Here is a 19,043-nt window from a genome sequence, read left to right as displayed (position 1 = left end):
CCTCAAGTTGAAATACCAAAATAACAGGAGCATGATCTGAGATTACAATAGCATCATAAGAGTGGGAATGTACTGACGATAAGACATGGTTATCCAACATAAAGTAGTCAATCCCTGTGAAGGTGTGATGAACATTGGAAAAAAAGCAATATGCTCTCCCTGAGGAGTTAAAAAAGGCACCGGGGATCTGACATGTAAAATTCATCCATAAAGGATATAATGGCTTTGGCTGATTTTAAAATTGCTTCTAGTGGAGGAACGATCTAATGTTGGATTGATCCAACAGTTAAAGTCACCTTCAAGTATGGGGAGGTACAAGGTCATGTTGGTTAATTCAGAAAAACTAACTGGAAAAAGGCCTCATTGCCCCTGTTAGGACCATAAATATTAATGAGAGCAACTGCAGTATTGCATAACTAGCCAGTAACAATTATATATCTTCTGTCAGTGTCAGAGACTAGTAAAATCGCAGCTGAGTTGGGTTGATTTGAGCACAGTCACATTTTCTAGCAAATATGACTTGATTTCTGCTACATGATTAACAGCTTAGTGAACACCCAGCCCTGTTTTAGATTGGCTCCTGCCTCCGGAGCAGCACTGTTGTAGGGAGAACCGGGTGGTGTGTTTGTTAGTCCAGCCTGTTTTGTATATAAGCAGGAAACTCAACAAACATGAGGTCAGGTGTTTAGTGATGGCGAAAGAATGCTTTGTAAGTGGGCCTTGGACTCTATTTGCTAATATCCTCTGGGGAGAAAATTAATTGAAACTGATGATTGTACACTGTTGTGGCTGCAGAATATGAGAGACACGAATTCAAGGGTAACAAGACAGTTCCTTCCCATGTAGCCCTTTGATTGATTGAGAAGATCATGGGTGGCCTCATGCCTTCTTATAAGTTGGGTGCACACAGCTTGCACACACAGTCTAAAGATTTGAAGTGACATTTTAGTTTTCCATCTGGCCAGCTTATGAAATTGTGTAGCTTATGTTGTGTTGTCTTTAAAGTAATGTGTGTCTACTTTTGATTCTATTGTTAGCAGTAGCATTAACAATAATGTTTGTTTATGCATTTGGCAGACGCTTTTATCCAAAGCGACTTACAAACGAGGATATGACATTACAGCTAACATTAAAGCTAAAAATAAGCTACATAGAAGGAAACCACCAGTCAGGCTCTGTCAGAGGTGACAGTGTAGAGATAGAGTGCAGGCATAGAGGGAAGTACAGGGTAAGTGCTAGGGTAGGAGATGCTCTCTGAAGAGCTGGGTCTTCAAGAGTTTCTTGAAGACAGACAGGGACGCCCCTGTTCTTGTAGTGCTTGGTGGGTCTGGATTGTTTTAAGCGTGGTGTAGGCACCGCGAGATGACAATCCTTTGATGACTGGAGTGACAGAGTCATGACATAAGCCTTTGCAAGGGCATTCAAGTAAATGGGAGCCATTCCATTAAGCACTTTGTAGGCTAACATCAGTGACTTGAATTTGATGCGGGCGACTAAGGGTAGCCAGTGGACATCATTGAACGGAGGGGTGACGTGTGCTCTTTTAGGCTGATCGAAGACCAGACGTGCCGCCACATTCTAGACCATCTGCAGAGGTTTCACAGCACAGGCTGCGAGTCAAGGTGGGAGATGACCATAGCCTGCACCAGGAGCTGGGTGGCGTGTTTGGTTAGGTACAGTCTGATCTTTCTTATGTTTAACAATGCGAAGCGGCATGATTGAGCGATGGAGGTGACATGATCTTTCAAGGTCAGCTGGTCATCAGTTGTGACACCCAAGTTTCTAGCAACCTTTGATGGAGCAAGAGATAGGGATTCAGTTTGGATGAAGGTGCTATGGTGTATGGTTGGTTTGGCTGGGAAGACAAGAAGTTCAGTTTTAGAGAGGTTTAGTTGGAGGTGATGGGCTTTCATCCATGTCGATAGGCTTATGAGTTTTGGTTGTTTTGGTATCATGTTCTTTCCATTTGAAGATGATGGATTTGATGGTGCTACAGGGAAACCTCAAAGATTTGGATATTATATTATATCCCAACTCTGACTTGCACTTCTCAACAACTTTGTCCCTGACTTGTTTAGAGAGCTTTTTGGTCTTCATGGTGTGCTGCCTCTTGCTAAGTGGTGTTGCAGCTTCTGGGACCTTTAAGAAAAGGCGTGTTTACACTGAATGTAACATTTAGATTGCACACAGGTGGACTTCATTTCACTATGTATGGGACTTTTGAAGGTAATTGATTGCACCAGAAGTTTTTAGGGGCTTCATAGCAGTATATAATATAGCATGTACATATGCCAATTACAATTTAAAAAAAATCATTTTAATACATATTTTTCTCATTTTATTTCACCAATTCAGACTATTTGTGCAGATCCATAACAACAAAATAAGATTAAATTACAGGTTGGAATGTAACAAAATAGATAAAAAGCCAAGGGGGGTGAATACTTTTGCAAGGCACTGTAAGACAGTGGTGAGTTAATTTCCATGTTGATGTCACCCAAGTCCCCCAGTATGTACAGTGTGGGGCATGCTGGAATACTACACTTGAGCCATGTTGATAGGTTCTCACAAACCTTGAAGCAGAACTTGTGGACAGGCGCACAAAACCACAAAGCATGTGCAGAATCATCGGTTGTGTTATCTGAGCAATATGAGTGCATGTTTGAATGTGTAAAACCCATCCTGAACATCCTTTGTCCTGTAAAATGTGTTCTGTGAAGAATTTTGTACTCTATAAGTTGCATATTTGGATTTTTAGTCATTCTGAAGGTGTTCAAACATATTTGCGATCAGAAGTTTTGATTAAAACTGATAGATAGATCTGTCTCCCATTTTGAGGTCAGTAGAGAAATTCAGTCATTTAACTTGGACAATAATATATATATTGTAATTTTGGGGTATGAAAGTTTACCTTACCGTAGTAGGAAGTTGTAAGTCCAGTTGGTCGAGGGTATATTTTTTACTTCTTATGGACTTGAGTTGTTGATATTAAAAATAATTGTTGCTACTCATCCCTTGATGTGAGTTTGTTGAATGATGTCAGGGTTGTTCCAGATGGGTGTAAGCTTACATGAGATAGGTCAAGATTTGGTTAATTTAAGAAATTTCAATGCTTGATGTTGATGCTTTTAAAACATTGATGTTTGATAGTTGAGCTGATAAATGGCAGGTTGGAGTTTTCCAGGTGATCACACAATCCTTGCTCTACATCTAGCCATAGTTAATCTAATAAGTCATTTAAAACATTTTGATGTATATTGTAACCTATTCGCTCAGAAATAATGCTGAAAATTCAGTCAATCTAATCCACCACTGTCACCATTCCCACATTTCAGAATTGTAGTTTTTTCTTGTATAAGTAATACAAACAGGAAAAAGGCATTTAAAAGTGATAAGAATCATAACATGTGATATATGAGCTATTTGGGAATTGAAATATAGGTGTGCCTTGAGATTTTAGCCCTTGGTTTGATTTAAGCCCAAAAAACACTGACTGACTATGTACATTAAGCTCACCTCAGGCATTTGGACTGTTTAGAGCAGGCCCTAATCTAAAGTATGTTGTCAAGGTTAATCTAAATCTTACATTTGTGTTGGTGGGTGTTGATTTACTGAGTTTATTCAATTCAGTTTTATTTATATAGCGCCAAATTACAACAATTGTCATCTCAAGGCACTTGAATTATATAATTCAAGCCAATTGGAATTCAATTCATTGTTATCATAATCCAATTAAATCCAGTTGATTAATTTCAAAATAATCCAATTCATTCATATAGAGCCAATTCAAAAAATAAAATCCTAGCTAAGGAAACCAACAGATTGCACTGAAACTAGTCTTCAGTCCAATCTCCCTTCCTGAGCGTGCCTGAGGCGACTGTGGAAAGGAACGATTCCCTTTAAAAGGAAGAAACCTCTGGCAGAACCAGACTCAGGAAGGGTGGCCATCTGCCTCGACCAGCTGGGGGTTGAGAAGACAGAAAAGAGGGAAAAGAGGGGGGAAAACACCATATTAACACAAGTTAATAACTACAATAATGTCACATGTACATAATATCATTTGAGAAATTAAAAGGGGGGGGGCAGATGGTGGTCCCCCAGCAGTCTAAGCCTATAGCAGCTTAACTATGGGATGTTTCGGGATTACCTGAGCCAGCCCTAACTATAAACTTTATCAAAAAGGAAAGTTTTAAGCCTAATCTTAAAAGTGGAAAGGGTGTCTGCTTCCCGGACATTTACTGGCAGCTTATTCCATAAGAGAGGGGCCTGATAACTGAAGGATCTGCCTCCCATTCTACTTTTAGAAACTCTGGGAACAACAACTAAACCTTCAGTTTGGTTAGGAAAATATCTTACAATGAGATATGATGGAGCTCGGTCATTGAGAGCTTTATATGTGAGGAGAAGAATCATAAATTCTATTCTGAATTTAACAGGGAGCCAATGAAGAGAAGCTAAAACTGGAGAAACATGATCTCTCCTGTTAGTTCTCATCAGAACTCTGGCTGCAGCATTTTGGATCAGCTGGAGGCTTTTCAGAAAATATGTGGGACAGCCCAATAATAAGGAATTACAGTAGTCCAGTCTTGAGGTAACAAATGCGGAGCAGCTTCTCTACATCACCCTGAGACAGGATGTGCCTGATTTTAACAATATTATGAAGGTGAAAGAAGGAAGTCAGAGAAACCAGTTTTATATGTGCGTCAAATGAAAAAGGTCCCTCACTTTAGAACTGGAAGCCAAGGAAATACCATCTAGAGTAACTATATAACTAGACAATTTCTCCCTGAAGCGCTCAGGTCCAAAGAGAACAACTTCAGTTTTGTCTGAATTTAGAAGCAGACAGTTCTGAGTCATCCAGGTCTTTATGTCTTTAAGACAGGCTTGTAGTCTGAACAACCTATTGGTTTAATCTGGTTTCATAGATAAGTACAGTTGAGTAACATCAGCATAACAATGTAAATTTATGCCATGCTGTCTAATAATGTTACCTAATGGAAGCATGTACAAAGTAAAAAGAATTGGTCCAAGCACAGAACCCTGAGGAACTCCATGACTTACTCCGATGTGTGAGCAAGATTCTTCATTTACAAGAACAAACTTGAATCTATCAAATAAATACGACTTAAACCAGCCTAATGCAGTTCCTTTAATCCCAATAACATGTTCAAGTCTCTGTAACAGAATGCTGTGATCGATCGTATCAAATGCAGCACTGAGATCCAACAGGACAAGCACAGAAATAAGTCCGCTATCAGAGGCTGAGAGGAGATCATTGGTAACTTTCACCAGTGCTGTTTCTGTGCTATGATGCACTCTTAATCCTGACTGAAACTCTTCAAACTGATGATTTCTATGTAAATGATCACAAAGTTGAGCTGCAACTATTTTTTCAAGAACTTTAGACAAGAAAGGGAGATTGGATTTAGGTCGATAAACACTTCTGAATCAAGATTAGGTTTTTTAAGTCAAGGTTTAATTACAGCAACCTTAAAAGTCTGAGGTACATATCCTGTCAACAAAGACAGATTGATCAAATCCAACATGGAAGTGTCAATTAAGGGGAAAACCTCCTTGAACAGTCTGGTTGGGATTGGGTCTAAAATACAAGTTGATGGTTTAGAAGAGACTATTGCTGTTGTTAGCTTAGAAAGATCAACTGGGCAGAAGCCATCTAAATACAAATCAGGTTCTAAAGATACTTCTAAAGCTGCTCTACTTGATGATACATCAGTGATAATAGTGGGAAGGATTCCATTAATCTTCTCTCTGATAGAAACAATTTTATTGATAAAGAATCTCATGAAATCATCACTGCTGAGAGTTAAAGGAATACATAGCTCAACAGAGCTCGGACTCTGTTGATAGTGATAGTATAGTACACAACATTTCACACTACTAATTCATTTGAAGGTGCTGTTTCATCCTTTTGGTAATCCAATGATCAAAATGCATTTATGTCCACAACATCACATCATTATTTTTTTCTTTTTTTTTGCACTCATAGAAAACAGTTGTCACTTTTTCATGTTGTAGTTTGTGTGCTGCTAGCAGTTGTTCAGTCTGTCAAACATTTAGCTCAAGTTTTATTTAAATTGATGGTACCATGAAATTAAAACTAAAGGTTGACCTGTTTGTGAGATGGTTGATTTCAGTGTGCCTCATATTATAGCCCTTCATCACTAAAGTATCGCTCTATTTATCTCCTCTCATTCTTAACCCTCCTCTTACTTTGGGGCGGCTGTAGCTCAGGAGGAAGAGCAGTCACCCACCAATCAGAAGGTCGGTGGTTCGACTCTGGCTTCCCCGGGCTACATGTCAAAGCTACATGTCGAAGCATCCTTAGGCAAGACACTGAACCCCACGTTGCCTCCCAGTGTATCACAGGGGTATGAATGATTAGAAAAAGCACGTAGTTAAGTATGTTAAGACGTGCTGTATGAATGTGTGAATGTGGCATGTAGTGAAGCGCTTTGAGTGGTCAGTTACACTAGAAAAGCGCTATACAAGTACAAGTCTATTTACCATTTACTTTCCTCTTCTGCCTTTTCAGGCCTCTCGGCTTCAGCCTCCCTGGTTTCACTGGCCTGGATGATTGCCTCCTACCAGAAGGTTCTTCGGGATTCACGTGACGACAAGCTGCCCATGTCCTACAAAGCCGTGATCGCCCAGATGCTTTGGCATTTCTTCACTATCGGGGCGAGGACTGTGGCTTTCGCCCTCTTTGCCTCTGTCTTCCAACTCTACTTTGGCATATTCATTGTCAGCCACTGGTGGGCCATTTGTGACCGAATGCAAAGTGTTTGCAAGCTGAACTTTTAAATAATTACTCAAAGAAAGTAATTTTCTCAGACCTGTAACTAGCACATATTTTTCAAGCAGTGTCTTCCCAAAAATGCTTGAAAGCATTTTTAAGAAGCCTTCAGAAAACAAGCCTTTAAGTCACACATTTTCAGTGTGCAGTTATTATAATTAGATTATTATAATTAAATGACAACAACCAGATTCTTTTTCACTCAGCAGGCCCTTCCTTTAAGGAAATGACAGTTAGCAGATAATGTATAAAGTCCCACCCCTATTAATTATTAAATAGGAAAGGACAGAATACAACCTTCTGTCTCTGAAATTGAGACAAAATTCAATTTCATGTCCTGAGCATTCACAGGGTACTGGGAGACAGCAGAGACAAAAACTCCAGCAGAACCAGAAAAGGCAACAATCTGTTTCAATTGATTGGGGATATGAATACAGGCCAGGGATGTCTGCCGAGGAAAAAATAACAAGAAACACAAGATAATGACTACAATAATAAAATATGCATACATAGGGAGTAAAGAGTAAGAAGAGCAAACTGAGGAAAGGTGCATCATGGGAGTTCCCCCACCAACCTTGGTCTATAGCAGCATATCTAACTAAAACAGAACAATGAGATATTTCAAACTTGGTCATTAAGACCTTTATATATGAGGAGAGGAATTTTAGAGCATATTTAGAACACTTGGATTTTATTGGAAACCAATGAAGAAAAGCTAGAATTGGACAGATTTTATCTCTCTAGCTAATTCTCATCAGGACTCTCGCTGCAGAATTTTCGATCAGTGTATAAGTGGACACACAGGCAATATACCTTTAGAAAGCTGAAATTCTTATTATTGGATTGATGCAAGGGGCTACATGGTGGTTTGATGGTTAACACCGTTGTCTCATAGTCAGAGGGTTCTTGATTCAAATCCTGGCTGTGTGGAGTTTGCATTTTCTCCCTGTGTATGCATGGGTTCTCTCCGGGTACTCCAGCTTCCGTCCACCATTCAAAAACATGTATTTTAGGTTAATTGGCGTCTCTAAATTCACCCTAGGAGTGAGTGTGAGCATGCATGGTTGTTTGTCTCATTCATCTCTGTGTGGCCAAACTGGTCCAGTTTGCATGTAAACGTTCTTACTGTGATGATTTCAAAATATAGGCAGAATCTTTTCAAAAGAGACCAAAATCAAGCATATGCTCCATATGGTTCTAAAACACTTACTCCACTTACTTTAAATAAGTCTTTTTTTTGGACAGATTAGAAAGGGATTAAACAGAAGAAAACATCATCTTTGTGCCAATCATCAGTAGTTGTACTCGTGTCACTAGATGTATTTTTTGTTGTCTTTCAGGTGCATCATGACTTTCTGGATCATCCAGGGTGAGACAGACTTCTGCATGTCTAAGTGGGAGGAGATAATCTACAACATGGTTGTTGGTATCATCTACATCTTCTGCTGGTTCAATGTGAAGGAGGGTCCCAGCCGCTTCCGTATGACCCTCTACTACTGTGTCACACTGGCTGAGAATGTGGCACTGACTGCCGCCTGGTACACCTATCGCGGCCCACAAACCACCGACTCCTCTGCCCTAGTAGTGGTGTGCTTGGTGGCCTGCAGCTTTGCCCTGGGAACCTTCTTTATGTTGGTGTACTACTGCTGGCTGCACCCAGATGGGCCTGTTCTTGGTTCCCAGTGGGGAGGATGTGTGGATGAGGGAGTGGTAGGTGCAGGGGGTGTGGTGGGAGTGATTGACGCTTGCCTTACTCCATCCCAAGGGTCTCAAACAGACATGGTCATCACCAGCCCTCCAAGAACTCTACCCAGGACTAAAGACACTGGGGAGCCAGTTCCAGGAGAGCGAGACAAGGAGAGAGACAGAGACAGCTGCCTACCTGTCTTCCAGGTACGCCCCTCTCCCTCCTCCTCTCCTGCTCTCCTTCACAGGACCTCCTCTTCATCCCGTGCACAGGAGGGCCCTGTAATCAGGATCGACCTCCCTAGAAAGCGATACCCAGCTTGGGATGCACACTTTATTGACCGACGCCTCCGCAAGACCATCCTGCTTCTGGAAACCACGTCAGCCGTCAGCCCCAGGATACAGTACAGGAGTAGCATGATGGGCAGCAAAGAGGTGTTTGAATATGAAACGACTGTTTAAGCCAGCAGGCGCTCTTAAACTTCAAAGTGCAGTCTGTGACCAAGACCCAGACTGGGATCAGTCCTCACCCCAGGACTACCTATGTCAAGAGAAGCATGAAAAGAAGACACACAGTGTCAAGCAACTCTTTATAAGAAAGAGGTTGTCAAAACTTGATTGTAAAATGTGAGGTGCAATCTGGGACCAAAGCAGCCAGGGAGTGGATAGTGAGAAGATAGTTAATGGAGTAACTGTGAGCTGGGATTATCTCCTTTTATTTTTTAATAATTTGGAGATGAGAAATGTATTTTCATGGAAATAAGAATGGTTTAATCCTGGATGATCTGTACAACAAGTAAGTTGACTAGAGAAAAAATCAAGCTCTCGATAACTGAGAAATAGTTTGCTGCATGAACTTGAGCCTCAGACTCCAGTGACACAACAGAGACTCACAGAACGTTTAAAAAACTGATTGCTAGAGTGTGCATGGGACATGCAATCATTTTAGTTCGTAGCAAAATGTGGGATCATTGCCCAACATGTATATTGCTTAAGAGGTTTGCCAATCAAAGATGTCTGGAGATCTGTTGAAATGGTACATATCCTGCTTTGCAACCACAGAAAGCCCAAGTTTAACCGCGACAACAAGACCTTCAATTTACCAATTCGTTAACTTGGTAAATCATATTTAGAGAAACACAGTGAGATGAAGAATACAAACATATGTAAAAATTCATTTGAAATTATTATATTTCTTTTTTCATCCCACCATGCTTCCAAAAGGTTGCATGTCCTTCACAAACCTGTTCTAAGCATTCTGTCAAGTATCCAGAGAGAGATGCAGTCTTGTACTTTCAAGCTCCAATCTCAGTAGATCATGAGAATCCATCTCATGTAGGCTCACAATTAAATGTGTGTCCAGATAGTTTGTGAAACATAGGCCTAAGATACAAGAAATACCAGTCATTTATTCAATGGTGACAGAATAGCAGCCATAGCAAAAGTGTCACTGTTTACAGCTCAGCTGCACTGTCACCCCCACCTGTGAAAGGACTTTTCAAGGTAAATTCAATTAGGACTCAACGTAAGGATTTAAGTGAGGAATTTCTGCAACGACTACCACCATATGGCATGCTGTAACGTACCACAAACAGGCCTGATGTGATTTACAGTTGAAACAAAACAGATGTCAGATACTGTATAATCTGTTACAATAAGCTGTAGTTAGATGAGGAATGCTTTTTGAGTGAAGGAGCTTCATTTACTCGTAAGAATCTAAATACTGTCCAAAGCTGTCAACTTTTTTAAGAATTCATATTATGTAGGATATGAAGGATAACATGAATAACTGTATTTTGCTATGAACACATTTTCAGGATTTGGTTTTGAGGTAGAAAAGATGGCATCACTGACAACATTCACAAAGTTGAGAATAGAAAGACAAAAGATGCTCAAAGCAAACTGTGAATAACAGCGCTCTGCAATATTTTTGCAAACTTTCCATTCGCAGCTGATGGTGTTTCTTGTATCAAAAAGGATGTAGATAAGGCTTTAAACTTTATGAAAGGTTGTGATGTTTTCTAAATTAACTTTGACACAGGTCTTTTGTTCTGGCCATGAGAGTATTAGCATAATACTGCAGGGGCCACAGACTGTATATTATAGGTGGATATAGCCACCAAATCAAAGCTGTGACGCCAGTGAGGAAGTGCCTTAAAGTGCAATAACACTTAGAGTAAGAGGTCAGTAGGGGGTGGCTCTCAAACGTATCTCGCTCCATTTTAAAAAACAGTAGCTTCTTATGAAAAGCCAAACGTCTCACTTCTGATCAATTTGCTGATGGTACTTCTCAAAATGATTAAGTCATTAAACAGATATCAGGCTCCAAGTACCACTTTCCATGTCCACAATTTTATAGAATTAAGGTCACTTCAGGCTCCAAAAAGGCAAAAACAGAGGACAGCCATATTCAAGGCAACAAAATCAAAGTTCACAAACCAGTAGGTGAGATCACAGTGGCTATATCCATCTCTTCTAAACATTCTGTGGTTGACACATTTTTATGACATTTCTAAACTGCAATTTCCCTTCTGAACTGATTATTCATTGATTATTTTTAGCATGAGATTTATTTTTGCAGATAACTCCTGGCTCTTTCTGCAATGGACTCTGCTGTTCTGGAGCAGTTGTAGCCTACTATTGCTGCTGCCCTTTAGCTTTGGGAAATCAATCGTTTGCATTAAATGCATTACTTCATGTACGACGGGGAGGAAATGCTTGAAATATTTGAAACTAAGATAAGCTAAACTTACCTGCTGCTGTTAGGCCTAATGAACATTGTGTGAACCAGTTTGTAAGGGCTTAAGAGAGATGGATGCTTGTTTATATGTTAAAAGTTCTAATTTAAAGAAAATTTGTCAGCTTTGTTTGCTGATGATGACTTCAGTCGTCATCATCAAGACAGGTGAGAAGACAGTGAAACAGTAACAGCAGATGGAAATGACTCTTTGCTCCTCTTAGAAAGAAATAATTCAATGATATGAAAGGTAATGCTTGAGTTGTAAGGTGCAACTTCAGAGGTCAAAGTTTATAGAGTGTGAACAGAAGTGAACAAATATCACTGTCAATTAGTAGCTGCTAAAAAAGTCTAGCATGGCCAGCAACAACACCAAAAAAGAAGAATTCAAAAAGAAACAAAGAATTGCATCAAAGGTAGCTTATGTCCTCTTATCTGCGCACTCTATTTGAAGTTCTTTTAAAAGGTTACTTTTCTCTTTTCAAGCATTTAGGATTAGTTTTTGCATTTAAGGTGGTCTGATTTCTTTAAAAGTTGTGGTTCTTTGTGTCTATTCTTGAAAAAACACAGAAAGCAATGTGGTTATTTCAAAAGTTATTTGTAAAAAGGTCAAGACCTGTTAAGATTAACAGTAAAAAAATTTTGTTTGATAGAAAAAAATCAAGCATCTTAAAAACCTAAATTCAAATCTTTTTATCCTAAACACTAATAGGATAAAGTAAAAACGTTCCATTCAAGTAGAATTAAATACAATCCAGTTCATTATAATTGGATTTATGCAATACCAGTACAAAAAAAGGTGCCAAGCTAAAGAAACAAATGTATCACGAGGATGCATAGTTCATGACACCTGTTTAACTGTTTTGTTATCAATGTTGAATACTTAAAATGTTTAGGTGGTCACCGATTGATATTTAACTGATATAAGCACAAAAATCTTGATATTTCAGCACAGTAAAACATGAATAAATTTTTAAAAAGTACATCAGTTATACATCTGTGTCAGAAACATGTTGATTCTTGCCTCCCAGTAAACTGGCCTGATGGAAAATTAAAAGACAATACTAATTCCAACTTCTCCCCTCTCCCATCCTCCATTAAGCAGCGATAATGTGCCCCTTTTCTTTTAGTTCTCAAGAAGTAGTGGTCATCAAGTTCTTCATTTGGGGTGTTCGAGACCATTTTGGTGGCGAAATGACTCTACTTATTGATCTCCAAAAGATAAGAGGCATCTTACCTCAGTTAAACGAAAGGCCCAAAGACAAACTGGGATTAAGCTTTAGAACAGATTTGAGAGGAGAGCTTTTTACTTTTGGAGCAGTTTTCCTCTGCTGCTGTATGGACCCAACAGAAATATCCTGTTGTAACAGTATCTACTGTGATGTCATCACTTCTCAGCTGATAATGCTTCTGCATGTTGTGGGATGATAAAAGGACACAAAAGTTTAACTGCTGGTATCTTTGGTACTTTAGGCCTGTTGATATTGTGAGTCACTAAGGCTACGTTCAGACTGCATGTCACATGTGGCTCAAATCCAATTTATTTAGTGATTTAATGAAAGTGAACAGCACAAGTAACATGGAGTGCAATTTTTTTCATTTCTGATTTGGGTCACTACAGTATGTGGTCCGAAACTGGAAACATATCTGATGTTTTTCAAGGCAACCCCGGTCATGTTGAATTTTATGCACACTTCACAAGTCACAATTCTCTGCTGGAGGGCGTGGGAAACGGCAGACGAAACAAGCACTTGGTCATAATTTTGTCAGCTCTGATTGCACAACAATTTCAGAATTGATACTCACGCTGACATATGTAGCATCCATATTTACTTCTGTAAATGCAGCGTGCTGCGTGTGACGTCAGGTCTTCTCATGCGGGTCCCTTCAGGGCCGTAGACTGTTGGGGTCTGATGGCGGTTGCATTTAAATCATAATGAGAAGAACCATGCAAAAAATCATACCGCCACAAAAATCAGCGTTGAGCATGAAGACCTGCAGTGTGAATGTAGCCTAAGAGCAACCGAAATTCTTGCTTTATAACAATGCCATTTTAAGCTTTTTTTTACTTTTCTGATCACTTTGTGTCCAACATTGAGTAGTGACATGGCTGAATCATCGCTGCTGACACCATAATAGCATCCTTTAGAGCTTCAGACTTATTGTAGACATATTCCATTCATTTGTCTGCACTGTTGGGTTCATCTGTTGAATCAAGTGGGCTGCTATCTATACATCACTGCAGACTTTGCTGTTTTGTGATGTGTTCATTTGCATCTTGTGGATGTGCGAATCAGTTTGCTGAAAATAACAACAGCCAGCGCTTAAACATGTGGAGTATCCATCCTCCCTATTAGTTTGCGTTGTTAAAAGCAACTATTATGGTGCTCTGATCCCAACTCAATTCGCTCTTATGTGTGTTTTCTTCACTTGGGGACTGCTGCATCTTTTTAACATATCACCCAGTGGTGGCACAGAAAATTTAGAAATAAAGAGAAAGTTGAAACTGATGGCAATCCAGTTTACATTATGTGGACAGTGTGGTGTCCTGACTGAACTTGTTAATGTTGGTCCAATGGTGGTTGGAAATGTTAATGGTGCTGATAACAATGACCTTCCATTTCATGGGACTATGACACGTTGAACCTGATGGCTAATGTACAGATGGTGCATTAAAAAAAACAACCAATCATGGGCTAAGGGAGATTTTGCTTCCTCTAACGGCGTAATGAACCAATTCTTTGTTGTTGAGATAAAATAAAGTTAATTGTGCTATTATAGATAAACTCAAACAACAACATGCTGAAAAGTAAAGAGTTTAAAAACTCAAATCATATTTGATTAATCAATGTAAGTATTTATGTTGATTTATTTTTATATTTTGTTTTCTATCTATTTATGTATTGTTCATTCACTCAGTGGCCATGTCTTTGGTATGACTATTATCAAAATGTAAAAAGTCAAGATAGATTCTTTTTTTTTTTTACTCATTCTATATATCTGTATATATCAGAGTGATGCTACTCTAGGTTGTGTGTGTTCGAGTATGTGTGCTTTGGTATGTAAGTATGTAGTGTATGTAAAGTATGTCTGTACTGTAAGGGTGTGCTACATTTTTTTGATAATGCTGCTTAAACATCCTCTGAGTGGAGTAAAGAGCAGAAAAACATACCAGTGGTGAAAATATCTATGACAATGTTAAAAAAGAAGAACTCAACAAGCTGTGCTGATTATTGTAGATGGGAACAATACTGTAGTAAACGTGGCTGAACAGCCATTGAAATAATGTCTATGAATGTGTCTGTGTCTTCTTTGATGGCATGAGAGATGGAAGTAACTGTGTAGCTCCACTCGCCTTTTAAGAATTGCAAAGGTACAAAGGTTTCAATTTCATGATGCTTTATTTTACTTTAAACCAACATGAAACATTGTTCATTTTTAGCATATATTGTATTAGTAAATACGACTTTATAGGCAGCATTTAAACATCGTCAACTAATGAAAAAATGTGAAGAACCTATGTGAAGCTCAATACATTTCAATATGAAGGAAAACCTATTGGACTTAATCACACCCTTCTGCTCTCCCACCACAGCATTTCAGACAGGCTGTGGTCTGGACTCTGACTGGACCATTGCAACACCTTGATTCTTTTCTTTTTCACACATTCTGTTGTAGATTTGCTGCTGTGTGTCTGGGATCATTGATGAGATCAGATTTTATTGTCATGTACATGCAGGGAAACGCACAAAATTTGCTATTCACAGCACCCGGGGAGCAAAGGGGTACGGTATCTTGCTCAAGGAGGCCATGGCAAGGAGGTGGACTGACACCCCTCCAGCTGTCAGTTGAATCTTTTTGAGTGGTGAGAGTGGACGCACTCTAACCACTGAGAATAATCTTTCTCTCTGTAGAATGATGGACTCCAGATAGTTTGGAAATGGCCTTATAACCCTTCCCAGACTGATGGGCAGCAACAGCTGCTTCTCTGAGATCATTGCTGATGTCTTTCCTCCTTGGCATCGTGTTAACACACACCTGAAAACTGACAGAACTTCTGCTTTTATAGAGCTGCTCACACTGACTGATGATCAGTTAATCAGAGCATTGATCAGCAGCAGCTGGCTGCTAATTTGCGTCTCCTGTATCTTTTGTTTTTGCAGTGGAGCTAAAGAAGCCTCAAACTCAAGGCCGTAACTACCATAGAGGACACCGAGGTCGTGTCCTCTGTATTTTTATTTTATTATTTTTTTTTTGCTTAAATTGTGGTGATTTTATATTTGAAGAGCCAAGAGTCGCGTGACTGTTTAATAAAACAGGGCATACGTGCTGCGCGTCATCAACAACACGCACTGTCGCTATGGTAACTACCACACACAAGTCTGATGTTGATGTTGGTACCTAGTGAGTCAGTCATAATGTTGGGAAGTTCGACTCTTTTGACTGAATCGGATCATTTACTCTCGAACAGTAAATTGAATGAATCTTTGAACGAGTCATTTCGTTCATTTCTCCAGCAGGTGGTGCTGTAGCCCTACTGTGGGCGTTGCACAAAATGGCCACGGTTCTAAACACTTAACACTGAAAGCAACATAGTTTGCTTCAGCTGAGCTGACAAAGTACAATACACAAAATGCCACAAACAATTCAAACCATGTGAAAACCTGGGCAAGCAAATACACAATAAGGTGACTTGTGTCTGTATCCTCCCTGCCATTGTTGTTTAAAGCCCGACACTGACTCAGTAGCTGTCACGTGACAAATTAACGAATGAGAACGATCTTCAGCCCTGTCACGTGACAGCTGGTAGAGGACAAGTGAATGTAAAACTCACATTGATTTTGACAATTAGTAACACAACTGAATGAGAAAAAAAGTAACAATAAGTTCCTTAAAATGTTACATGGTGCATTTATTGTGTCTTATTATTATTATTATTATTATTATTATTATTATTGTTATTATTATTATTATGTTATTATTTAGTTTAACACTAAATCAGTATGTTTATATGATTTTCAAAAGTATTTACTCACATTATTAAATTATCATTTATTTATTTACACACTTCAGGCATTATATACACAACAACACTATACATATCTACAAAAACCGAAGACCACTAATTAATTATGATTTCATGACAAATGAATGAACATCACAAATCAGACAGCATTCATTTCCTCCTTCGTTTCTCAGTCCACAGTAGAGCCCTGCGCGGGACTGTTTTCTTCATCCTGCTCCCGCCGAATTTCTGACCATTACCGCCCACACCCCTAACATGTGTGTTACACTCCCGCCCGCTCCCGCAATGTGTATGTCCACTCCCGCCCGCACCCGCAATATGTGTGTTACACTCTCGCCCGCTCCCGCAATATGTGTGTTACACTCCCGCCCGCTCCCGCAATGTGTATGTCCACTCCCGCCCGCTTCCGCAAAACTCGCAATGTGTATGTCCACTCCCGCCCGCACCCGCAAAACATTTAGAATTTATGCCCGCACAATAATAGAAATGCATTGATTTTGTGTCTTCTCCCGTGCCGCCGGAGAAAACACGTCATTTTATAGGCTGTTAATAAAGAGATTCATGGACAATTGAGAAACTTGAAATGTCAGACTTGCCTTACGTTGTATTTGTGCTGTAAAAAACCTTCTTTGAGCTTCCTTTCCACATCATTTATTGACATCCTGTCGCTAGTATACATCCCGATCCTGCAGTGTTTTTTTTAGCCGCCCGCTCCCGCGAGATTTGAGTTGGGTCCCGTGGGACCTGGCGGGACCCTATCCAATGCAGCCCTCTATTTCCCAGCATCTCTAAGACTAAAACTGAAGAGAGACCTTTAAGATTTTAGGTTCTCCTCCTGTGTAACAAGTTCCCAGCTTGGGTATGCAATGCTGACACTCTCTCTGGTTTTAGGACAAATCCTAAAACTTACTGCTTTGAAAAAACTTAATTTGTACCCCAACTGTTTTAAAATGACCATTTTGTGTTTGTTTTTTAAATCTGTTTTTATCTTTGTCATTATCTTTTCTCCTCTATTATCTTTCTTATCTTCTCTAATTGCTGTTTAGATTATATTACTGTCATATGTATTTCTTTTATGAGTGTTTTTTCATTTATTTTTCAATGTTGTATAAATAAAGCTGAGTTGAATTGAGAATTTTTTTAAGTGACAGCAGTGTTAAATATGAATGAAGAAAAGACAAAGTAGTTGAAAGGGGTCACTCTTGTTTTGAGCCAGAAATCACAAAAGGGTGAAAGACAAGGGAGGAATTCTTCACTGTTGACTTGCTGCGCTGACGCAGAAAAACTCTGCAGTGAGCTATGATACATTTTGTCGTGAACACTTTCTACACAAGGACGATATGGATGATTTTAGGTCAGGTGCACTGTTAGTTTGAGGGATCACCAAGATCAGAGTCAGAGGCTGTGTTCTCAATGTTTGGCCTTTCTTTATAATGTACAGAAAGTCCAAGAGTCTAATGACTTCTGTTTTCATAGTTATTCTATTTATTGCACTACTTCCACAGTTATAGTATATATTATTGTACAGTATTTAATTTCCATTGAGCATTTTATACTTTTTCTAACCTGTCTCACAGTCTCTCCCTTGTGTTCTTTATTGTTTTTCTATCCCTTGTGTTGTATCTACTAAATAATGTTTCTGGTTTTGTTTGTTGTTTGTTTTTGTTGTGCACAGTAGCTCTGCGGGAGCACCCTCAAATTTTGTTGTACCACCCCGTACAATGACAATAAAGACGATTCTATTCTTTTCTGCAGAGAAAAAAAAAAAGAGGGGGGGGGGGGGGGGGGGGGGGGGCTATTCCAGTGGTCAATGGGCAAGAGGTGGATACACCCTGGACATGTCGCCAGTCCATCACAGGCCACACAGAGACAAACGAGACAAACAACCACACACGCTCACACTCACTCCTAAGGACAATTTTAGAGACACCAGTTAACCTAACAGCGTGTTTTTGGATGGTGGGAGGAAGCTGGAGAACCCGGAGAGAACCCACACATGCACGGGGAGAACATGCAAACACCACACAGAAAGGCCCCAGGTGGGAGTTGAACCTGGAACCCTCTTGCTGTGAGGCAATGGTGCTAACCACCACACGACCGAATTTAATTAATTTTAATCGTAATCCAATCAAATCCAAGAAATTTAATTCAAAATTACTCAAATTCATATATACAGAGCCAATTCAAAAACAATTTCCTAGCTAAGGAAACCAACAGATTGCGCCGAAACTTCTCTTCGGTCCAATCTCCGTCCTGAGCGTGCCTGAGGCGACTGTGGAGAGAAAAAATCTCCCTTTTAACAGGAAGAAACCTCTGGCAGAACCATAACCAGGAAGGGTGGCCATCCGTCTGGACCAGCTGGAGTTTGATAGGACAGAAAAAAGAGGACAACAAACATAACAATATTCAAAGGACACCTGTTGAGACAGAGAAACACAAGTTAATGACAAAATAATGCAAAATGTACATAATGTCATATGAGAAATCCAACGGGGGAAATAGAGAGCAAAGTGAGGAAAGATGTGACAGATGAGGTCCCCCAGCAGTCTAAGCCTATAGCAGCTTAACTATGGGATGTTTCAGGGTCACCTGTGCCATCCCTAACTATAAGCTTTATCAAAAAGGAAAGTTTTAAAGAAGAAAAATTATACCCCTTTTCCACCAGTTCACACAGGTCTCAGGCACCTTAATAACATGTCTGTAAAATTATTTGGTCAAGTTCCTCATGGATCAAGCACAGCAGCCCTCACTGTACACTGTCTGTAGCACTCTGCGCTCAG

The 19,043-nt window shown here is 39.6% G+C and overlaps 1 protein-coding gene across 1 annotated transcript in view; it reads left to right on the top strand.

Annotated features, from left to right (window-relative positions):
* The window catches only part of xkr7b (XK, Kell blood group complex subunit-related family, member 7b), a 140,946-nt gene extending 126,371 nt beyond the window's left edge, over window positions 1–14,575 (top strand). The window contains exons 3-4 of the mRNA XM_072367479.1: window positions 6,554–6,773; window positions 8,155–14,575. Coding sequence (XP_072223580.1) covers window positions 6,554–6,773; window positions 8,155–8,962 — 1,028 coding nt within the window. The 3' untranslated portion in view covers window positions 8,963–14,575. The remainder of the gene's footprint in view (window positions 1–6,553; window positions 6,774–8,154) is intronic.
* The last annotated feature ends 4,468 nt before the right edge of the window (window positions 14,576–19,043 follow it).

Source organism: Leuresthes tenuis, unplaced genomic scaffold (genome assembly GCF_036924035.1).
Source record: "Leuresthes tenuis unplaced genomic scaffold, fLeuTen1.0.hap1 SCAF_16, whole genome shotgun sequence".
NCBI classification, from domain to species: Eukaryota; Metazoa; Chordata; class Actinopteri; order Atheriniformes; family Atherinopsidae; genus Leuresthes; species Leuresthes tenuis.
This window is presented reverse-complemented; position numbering and strand designations above follow the sequence as displayed.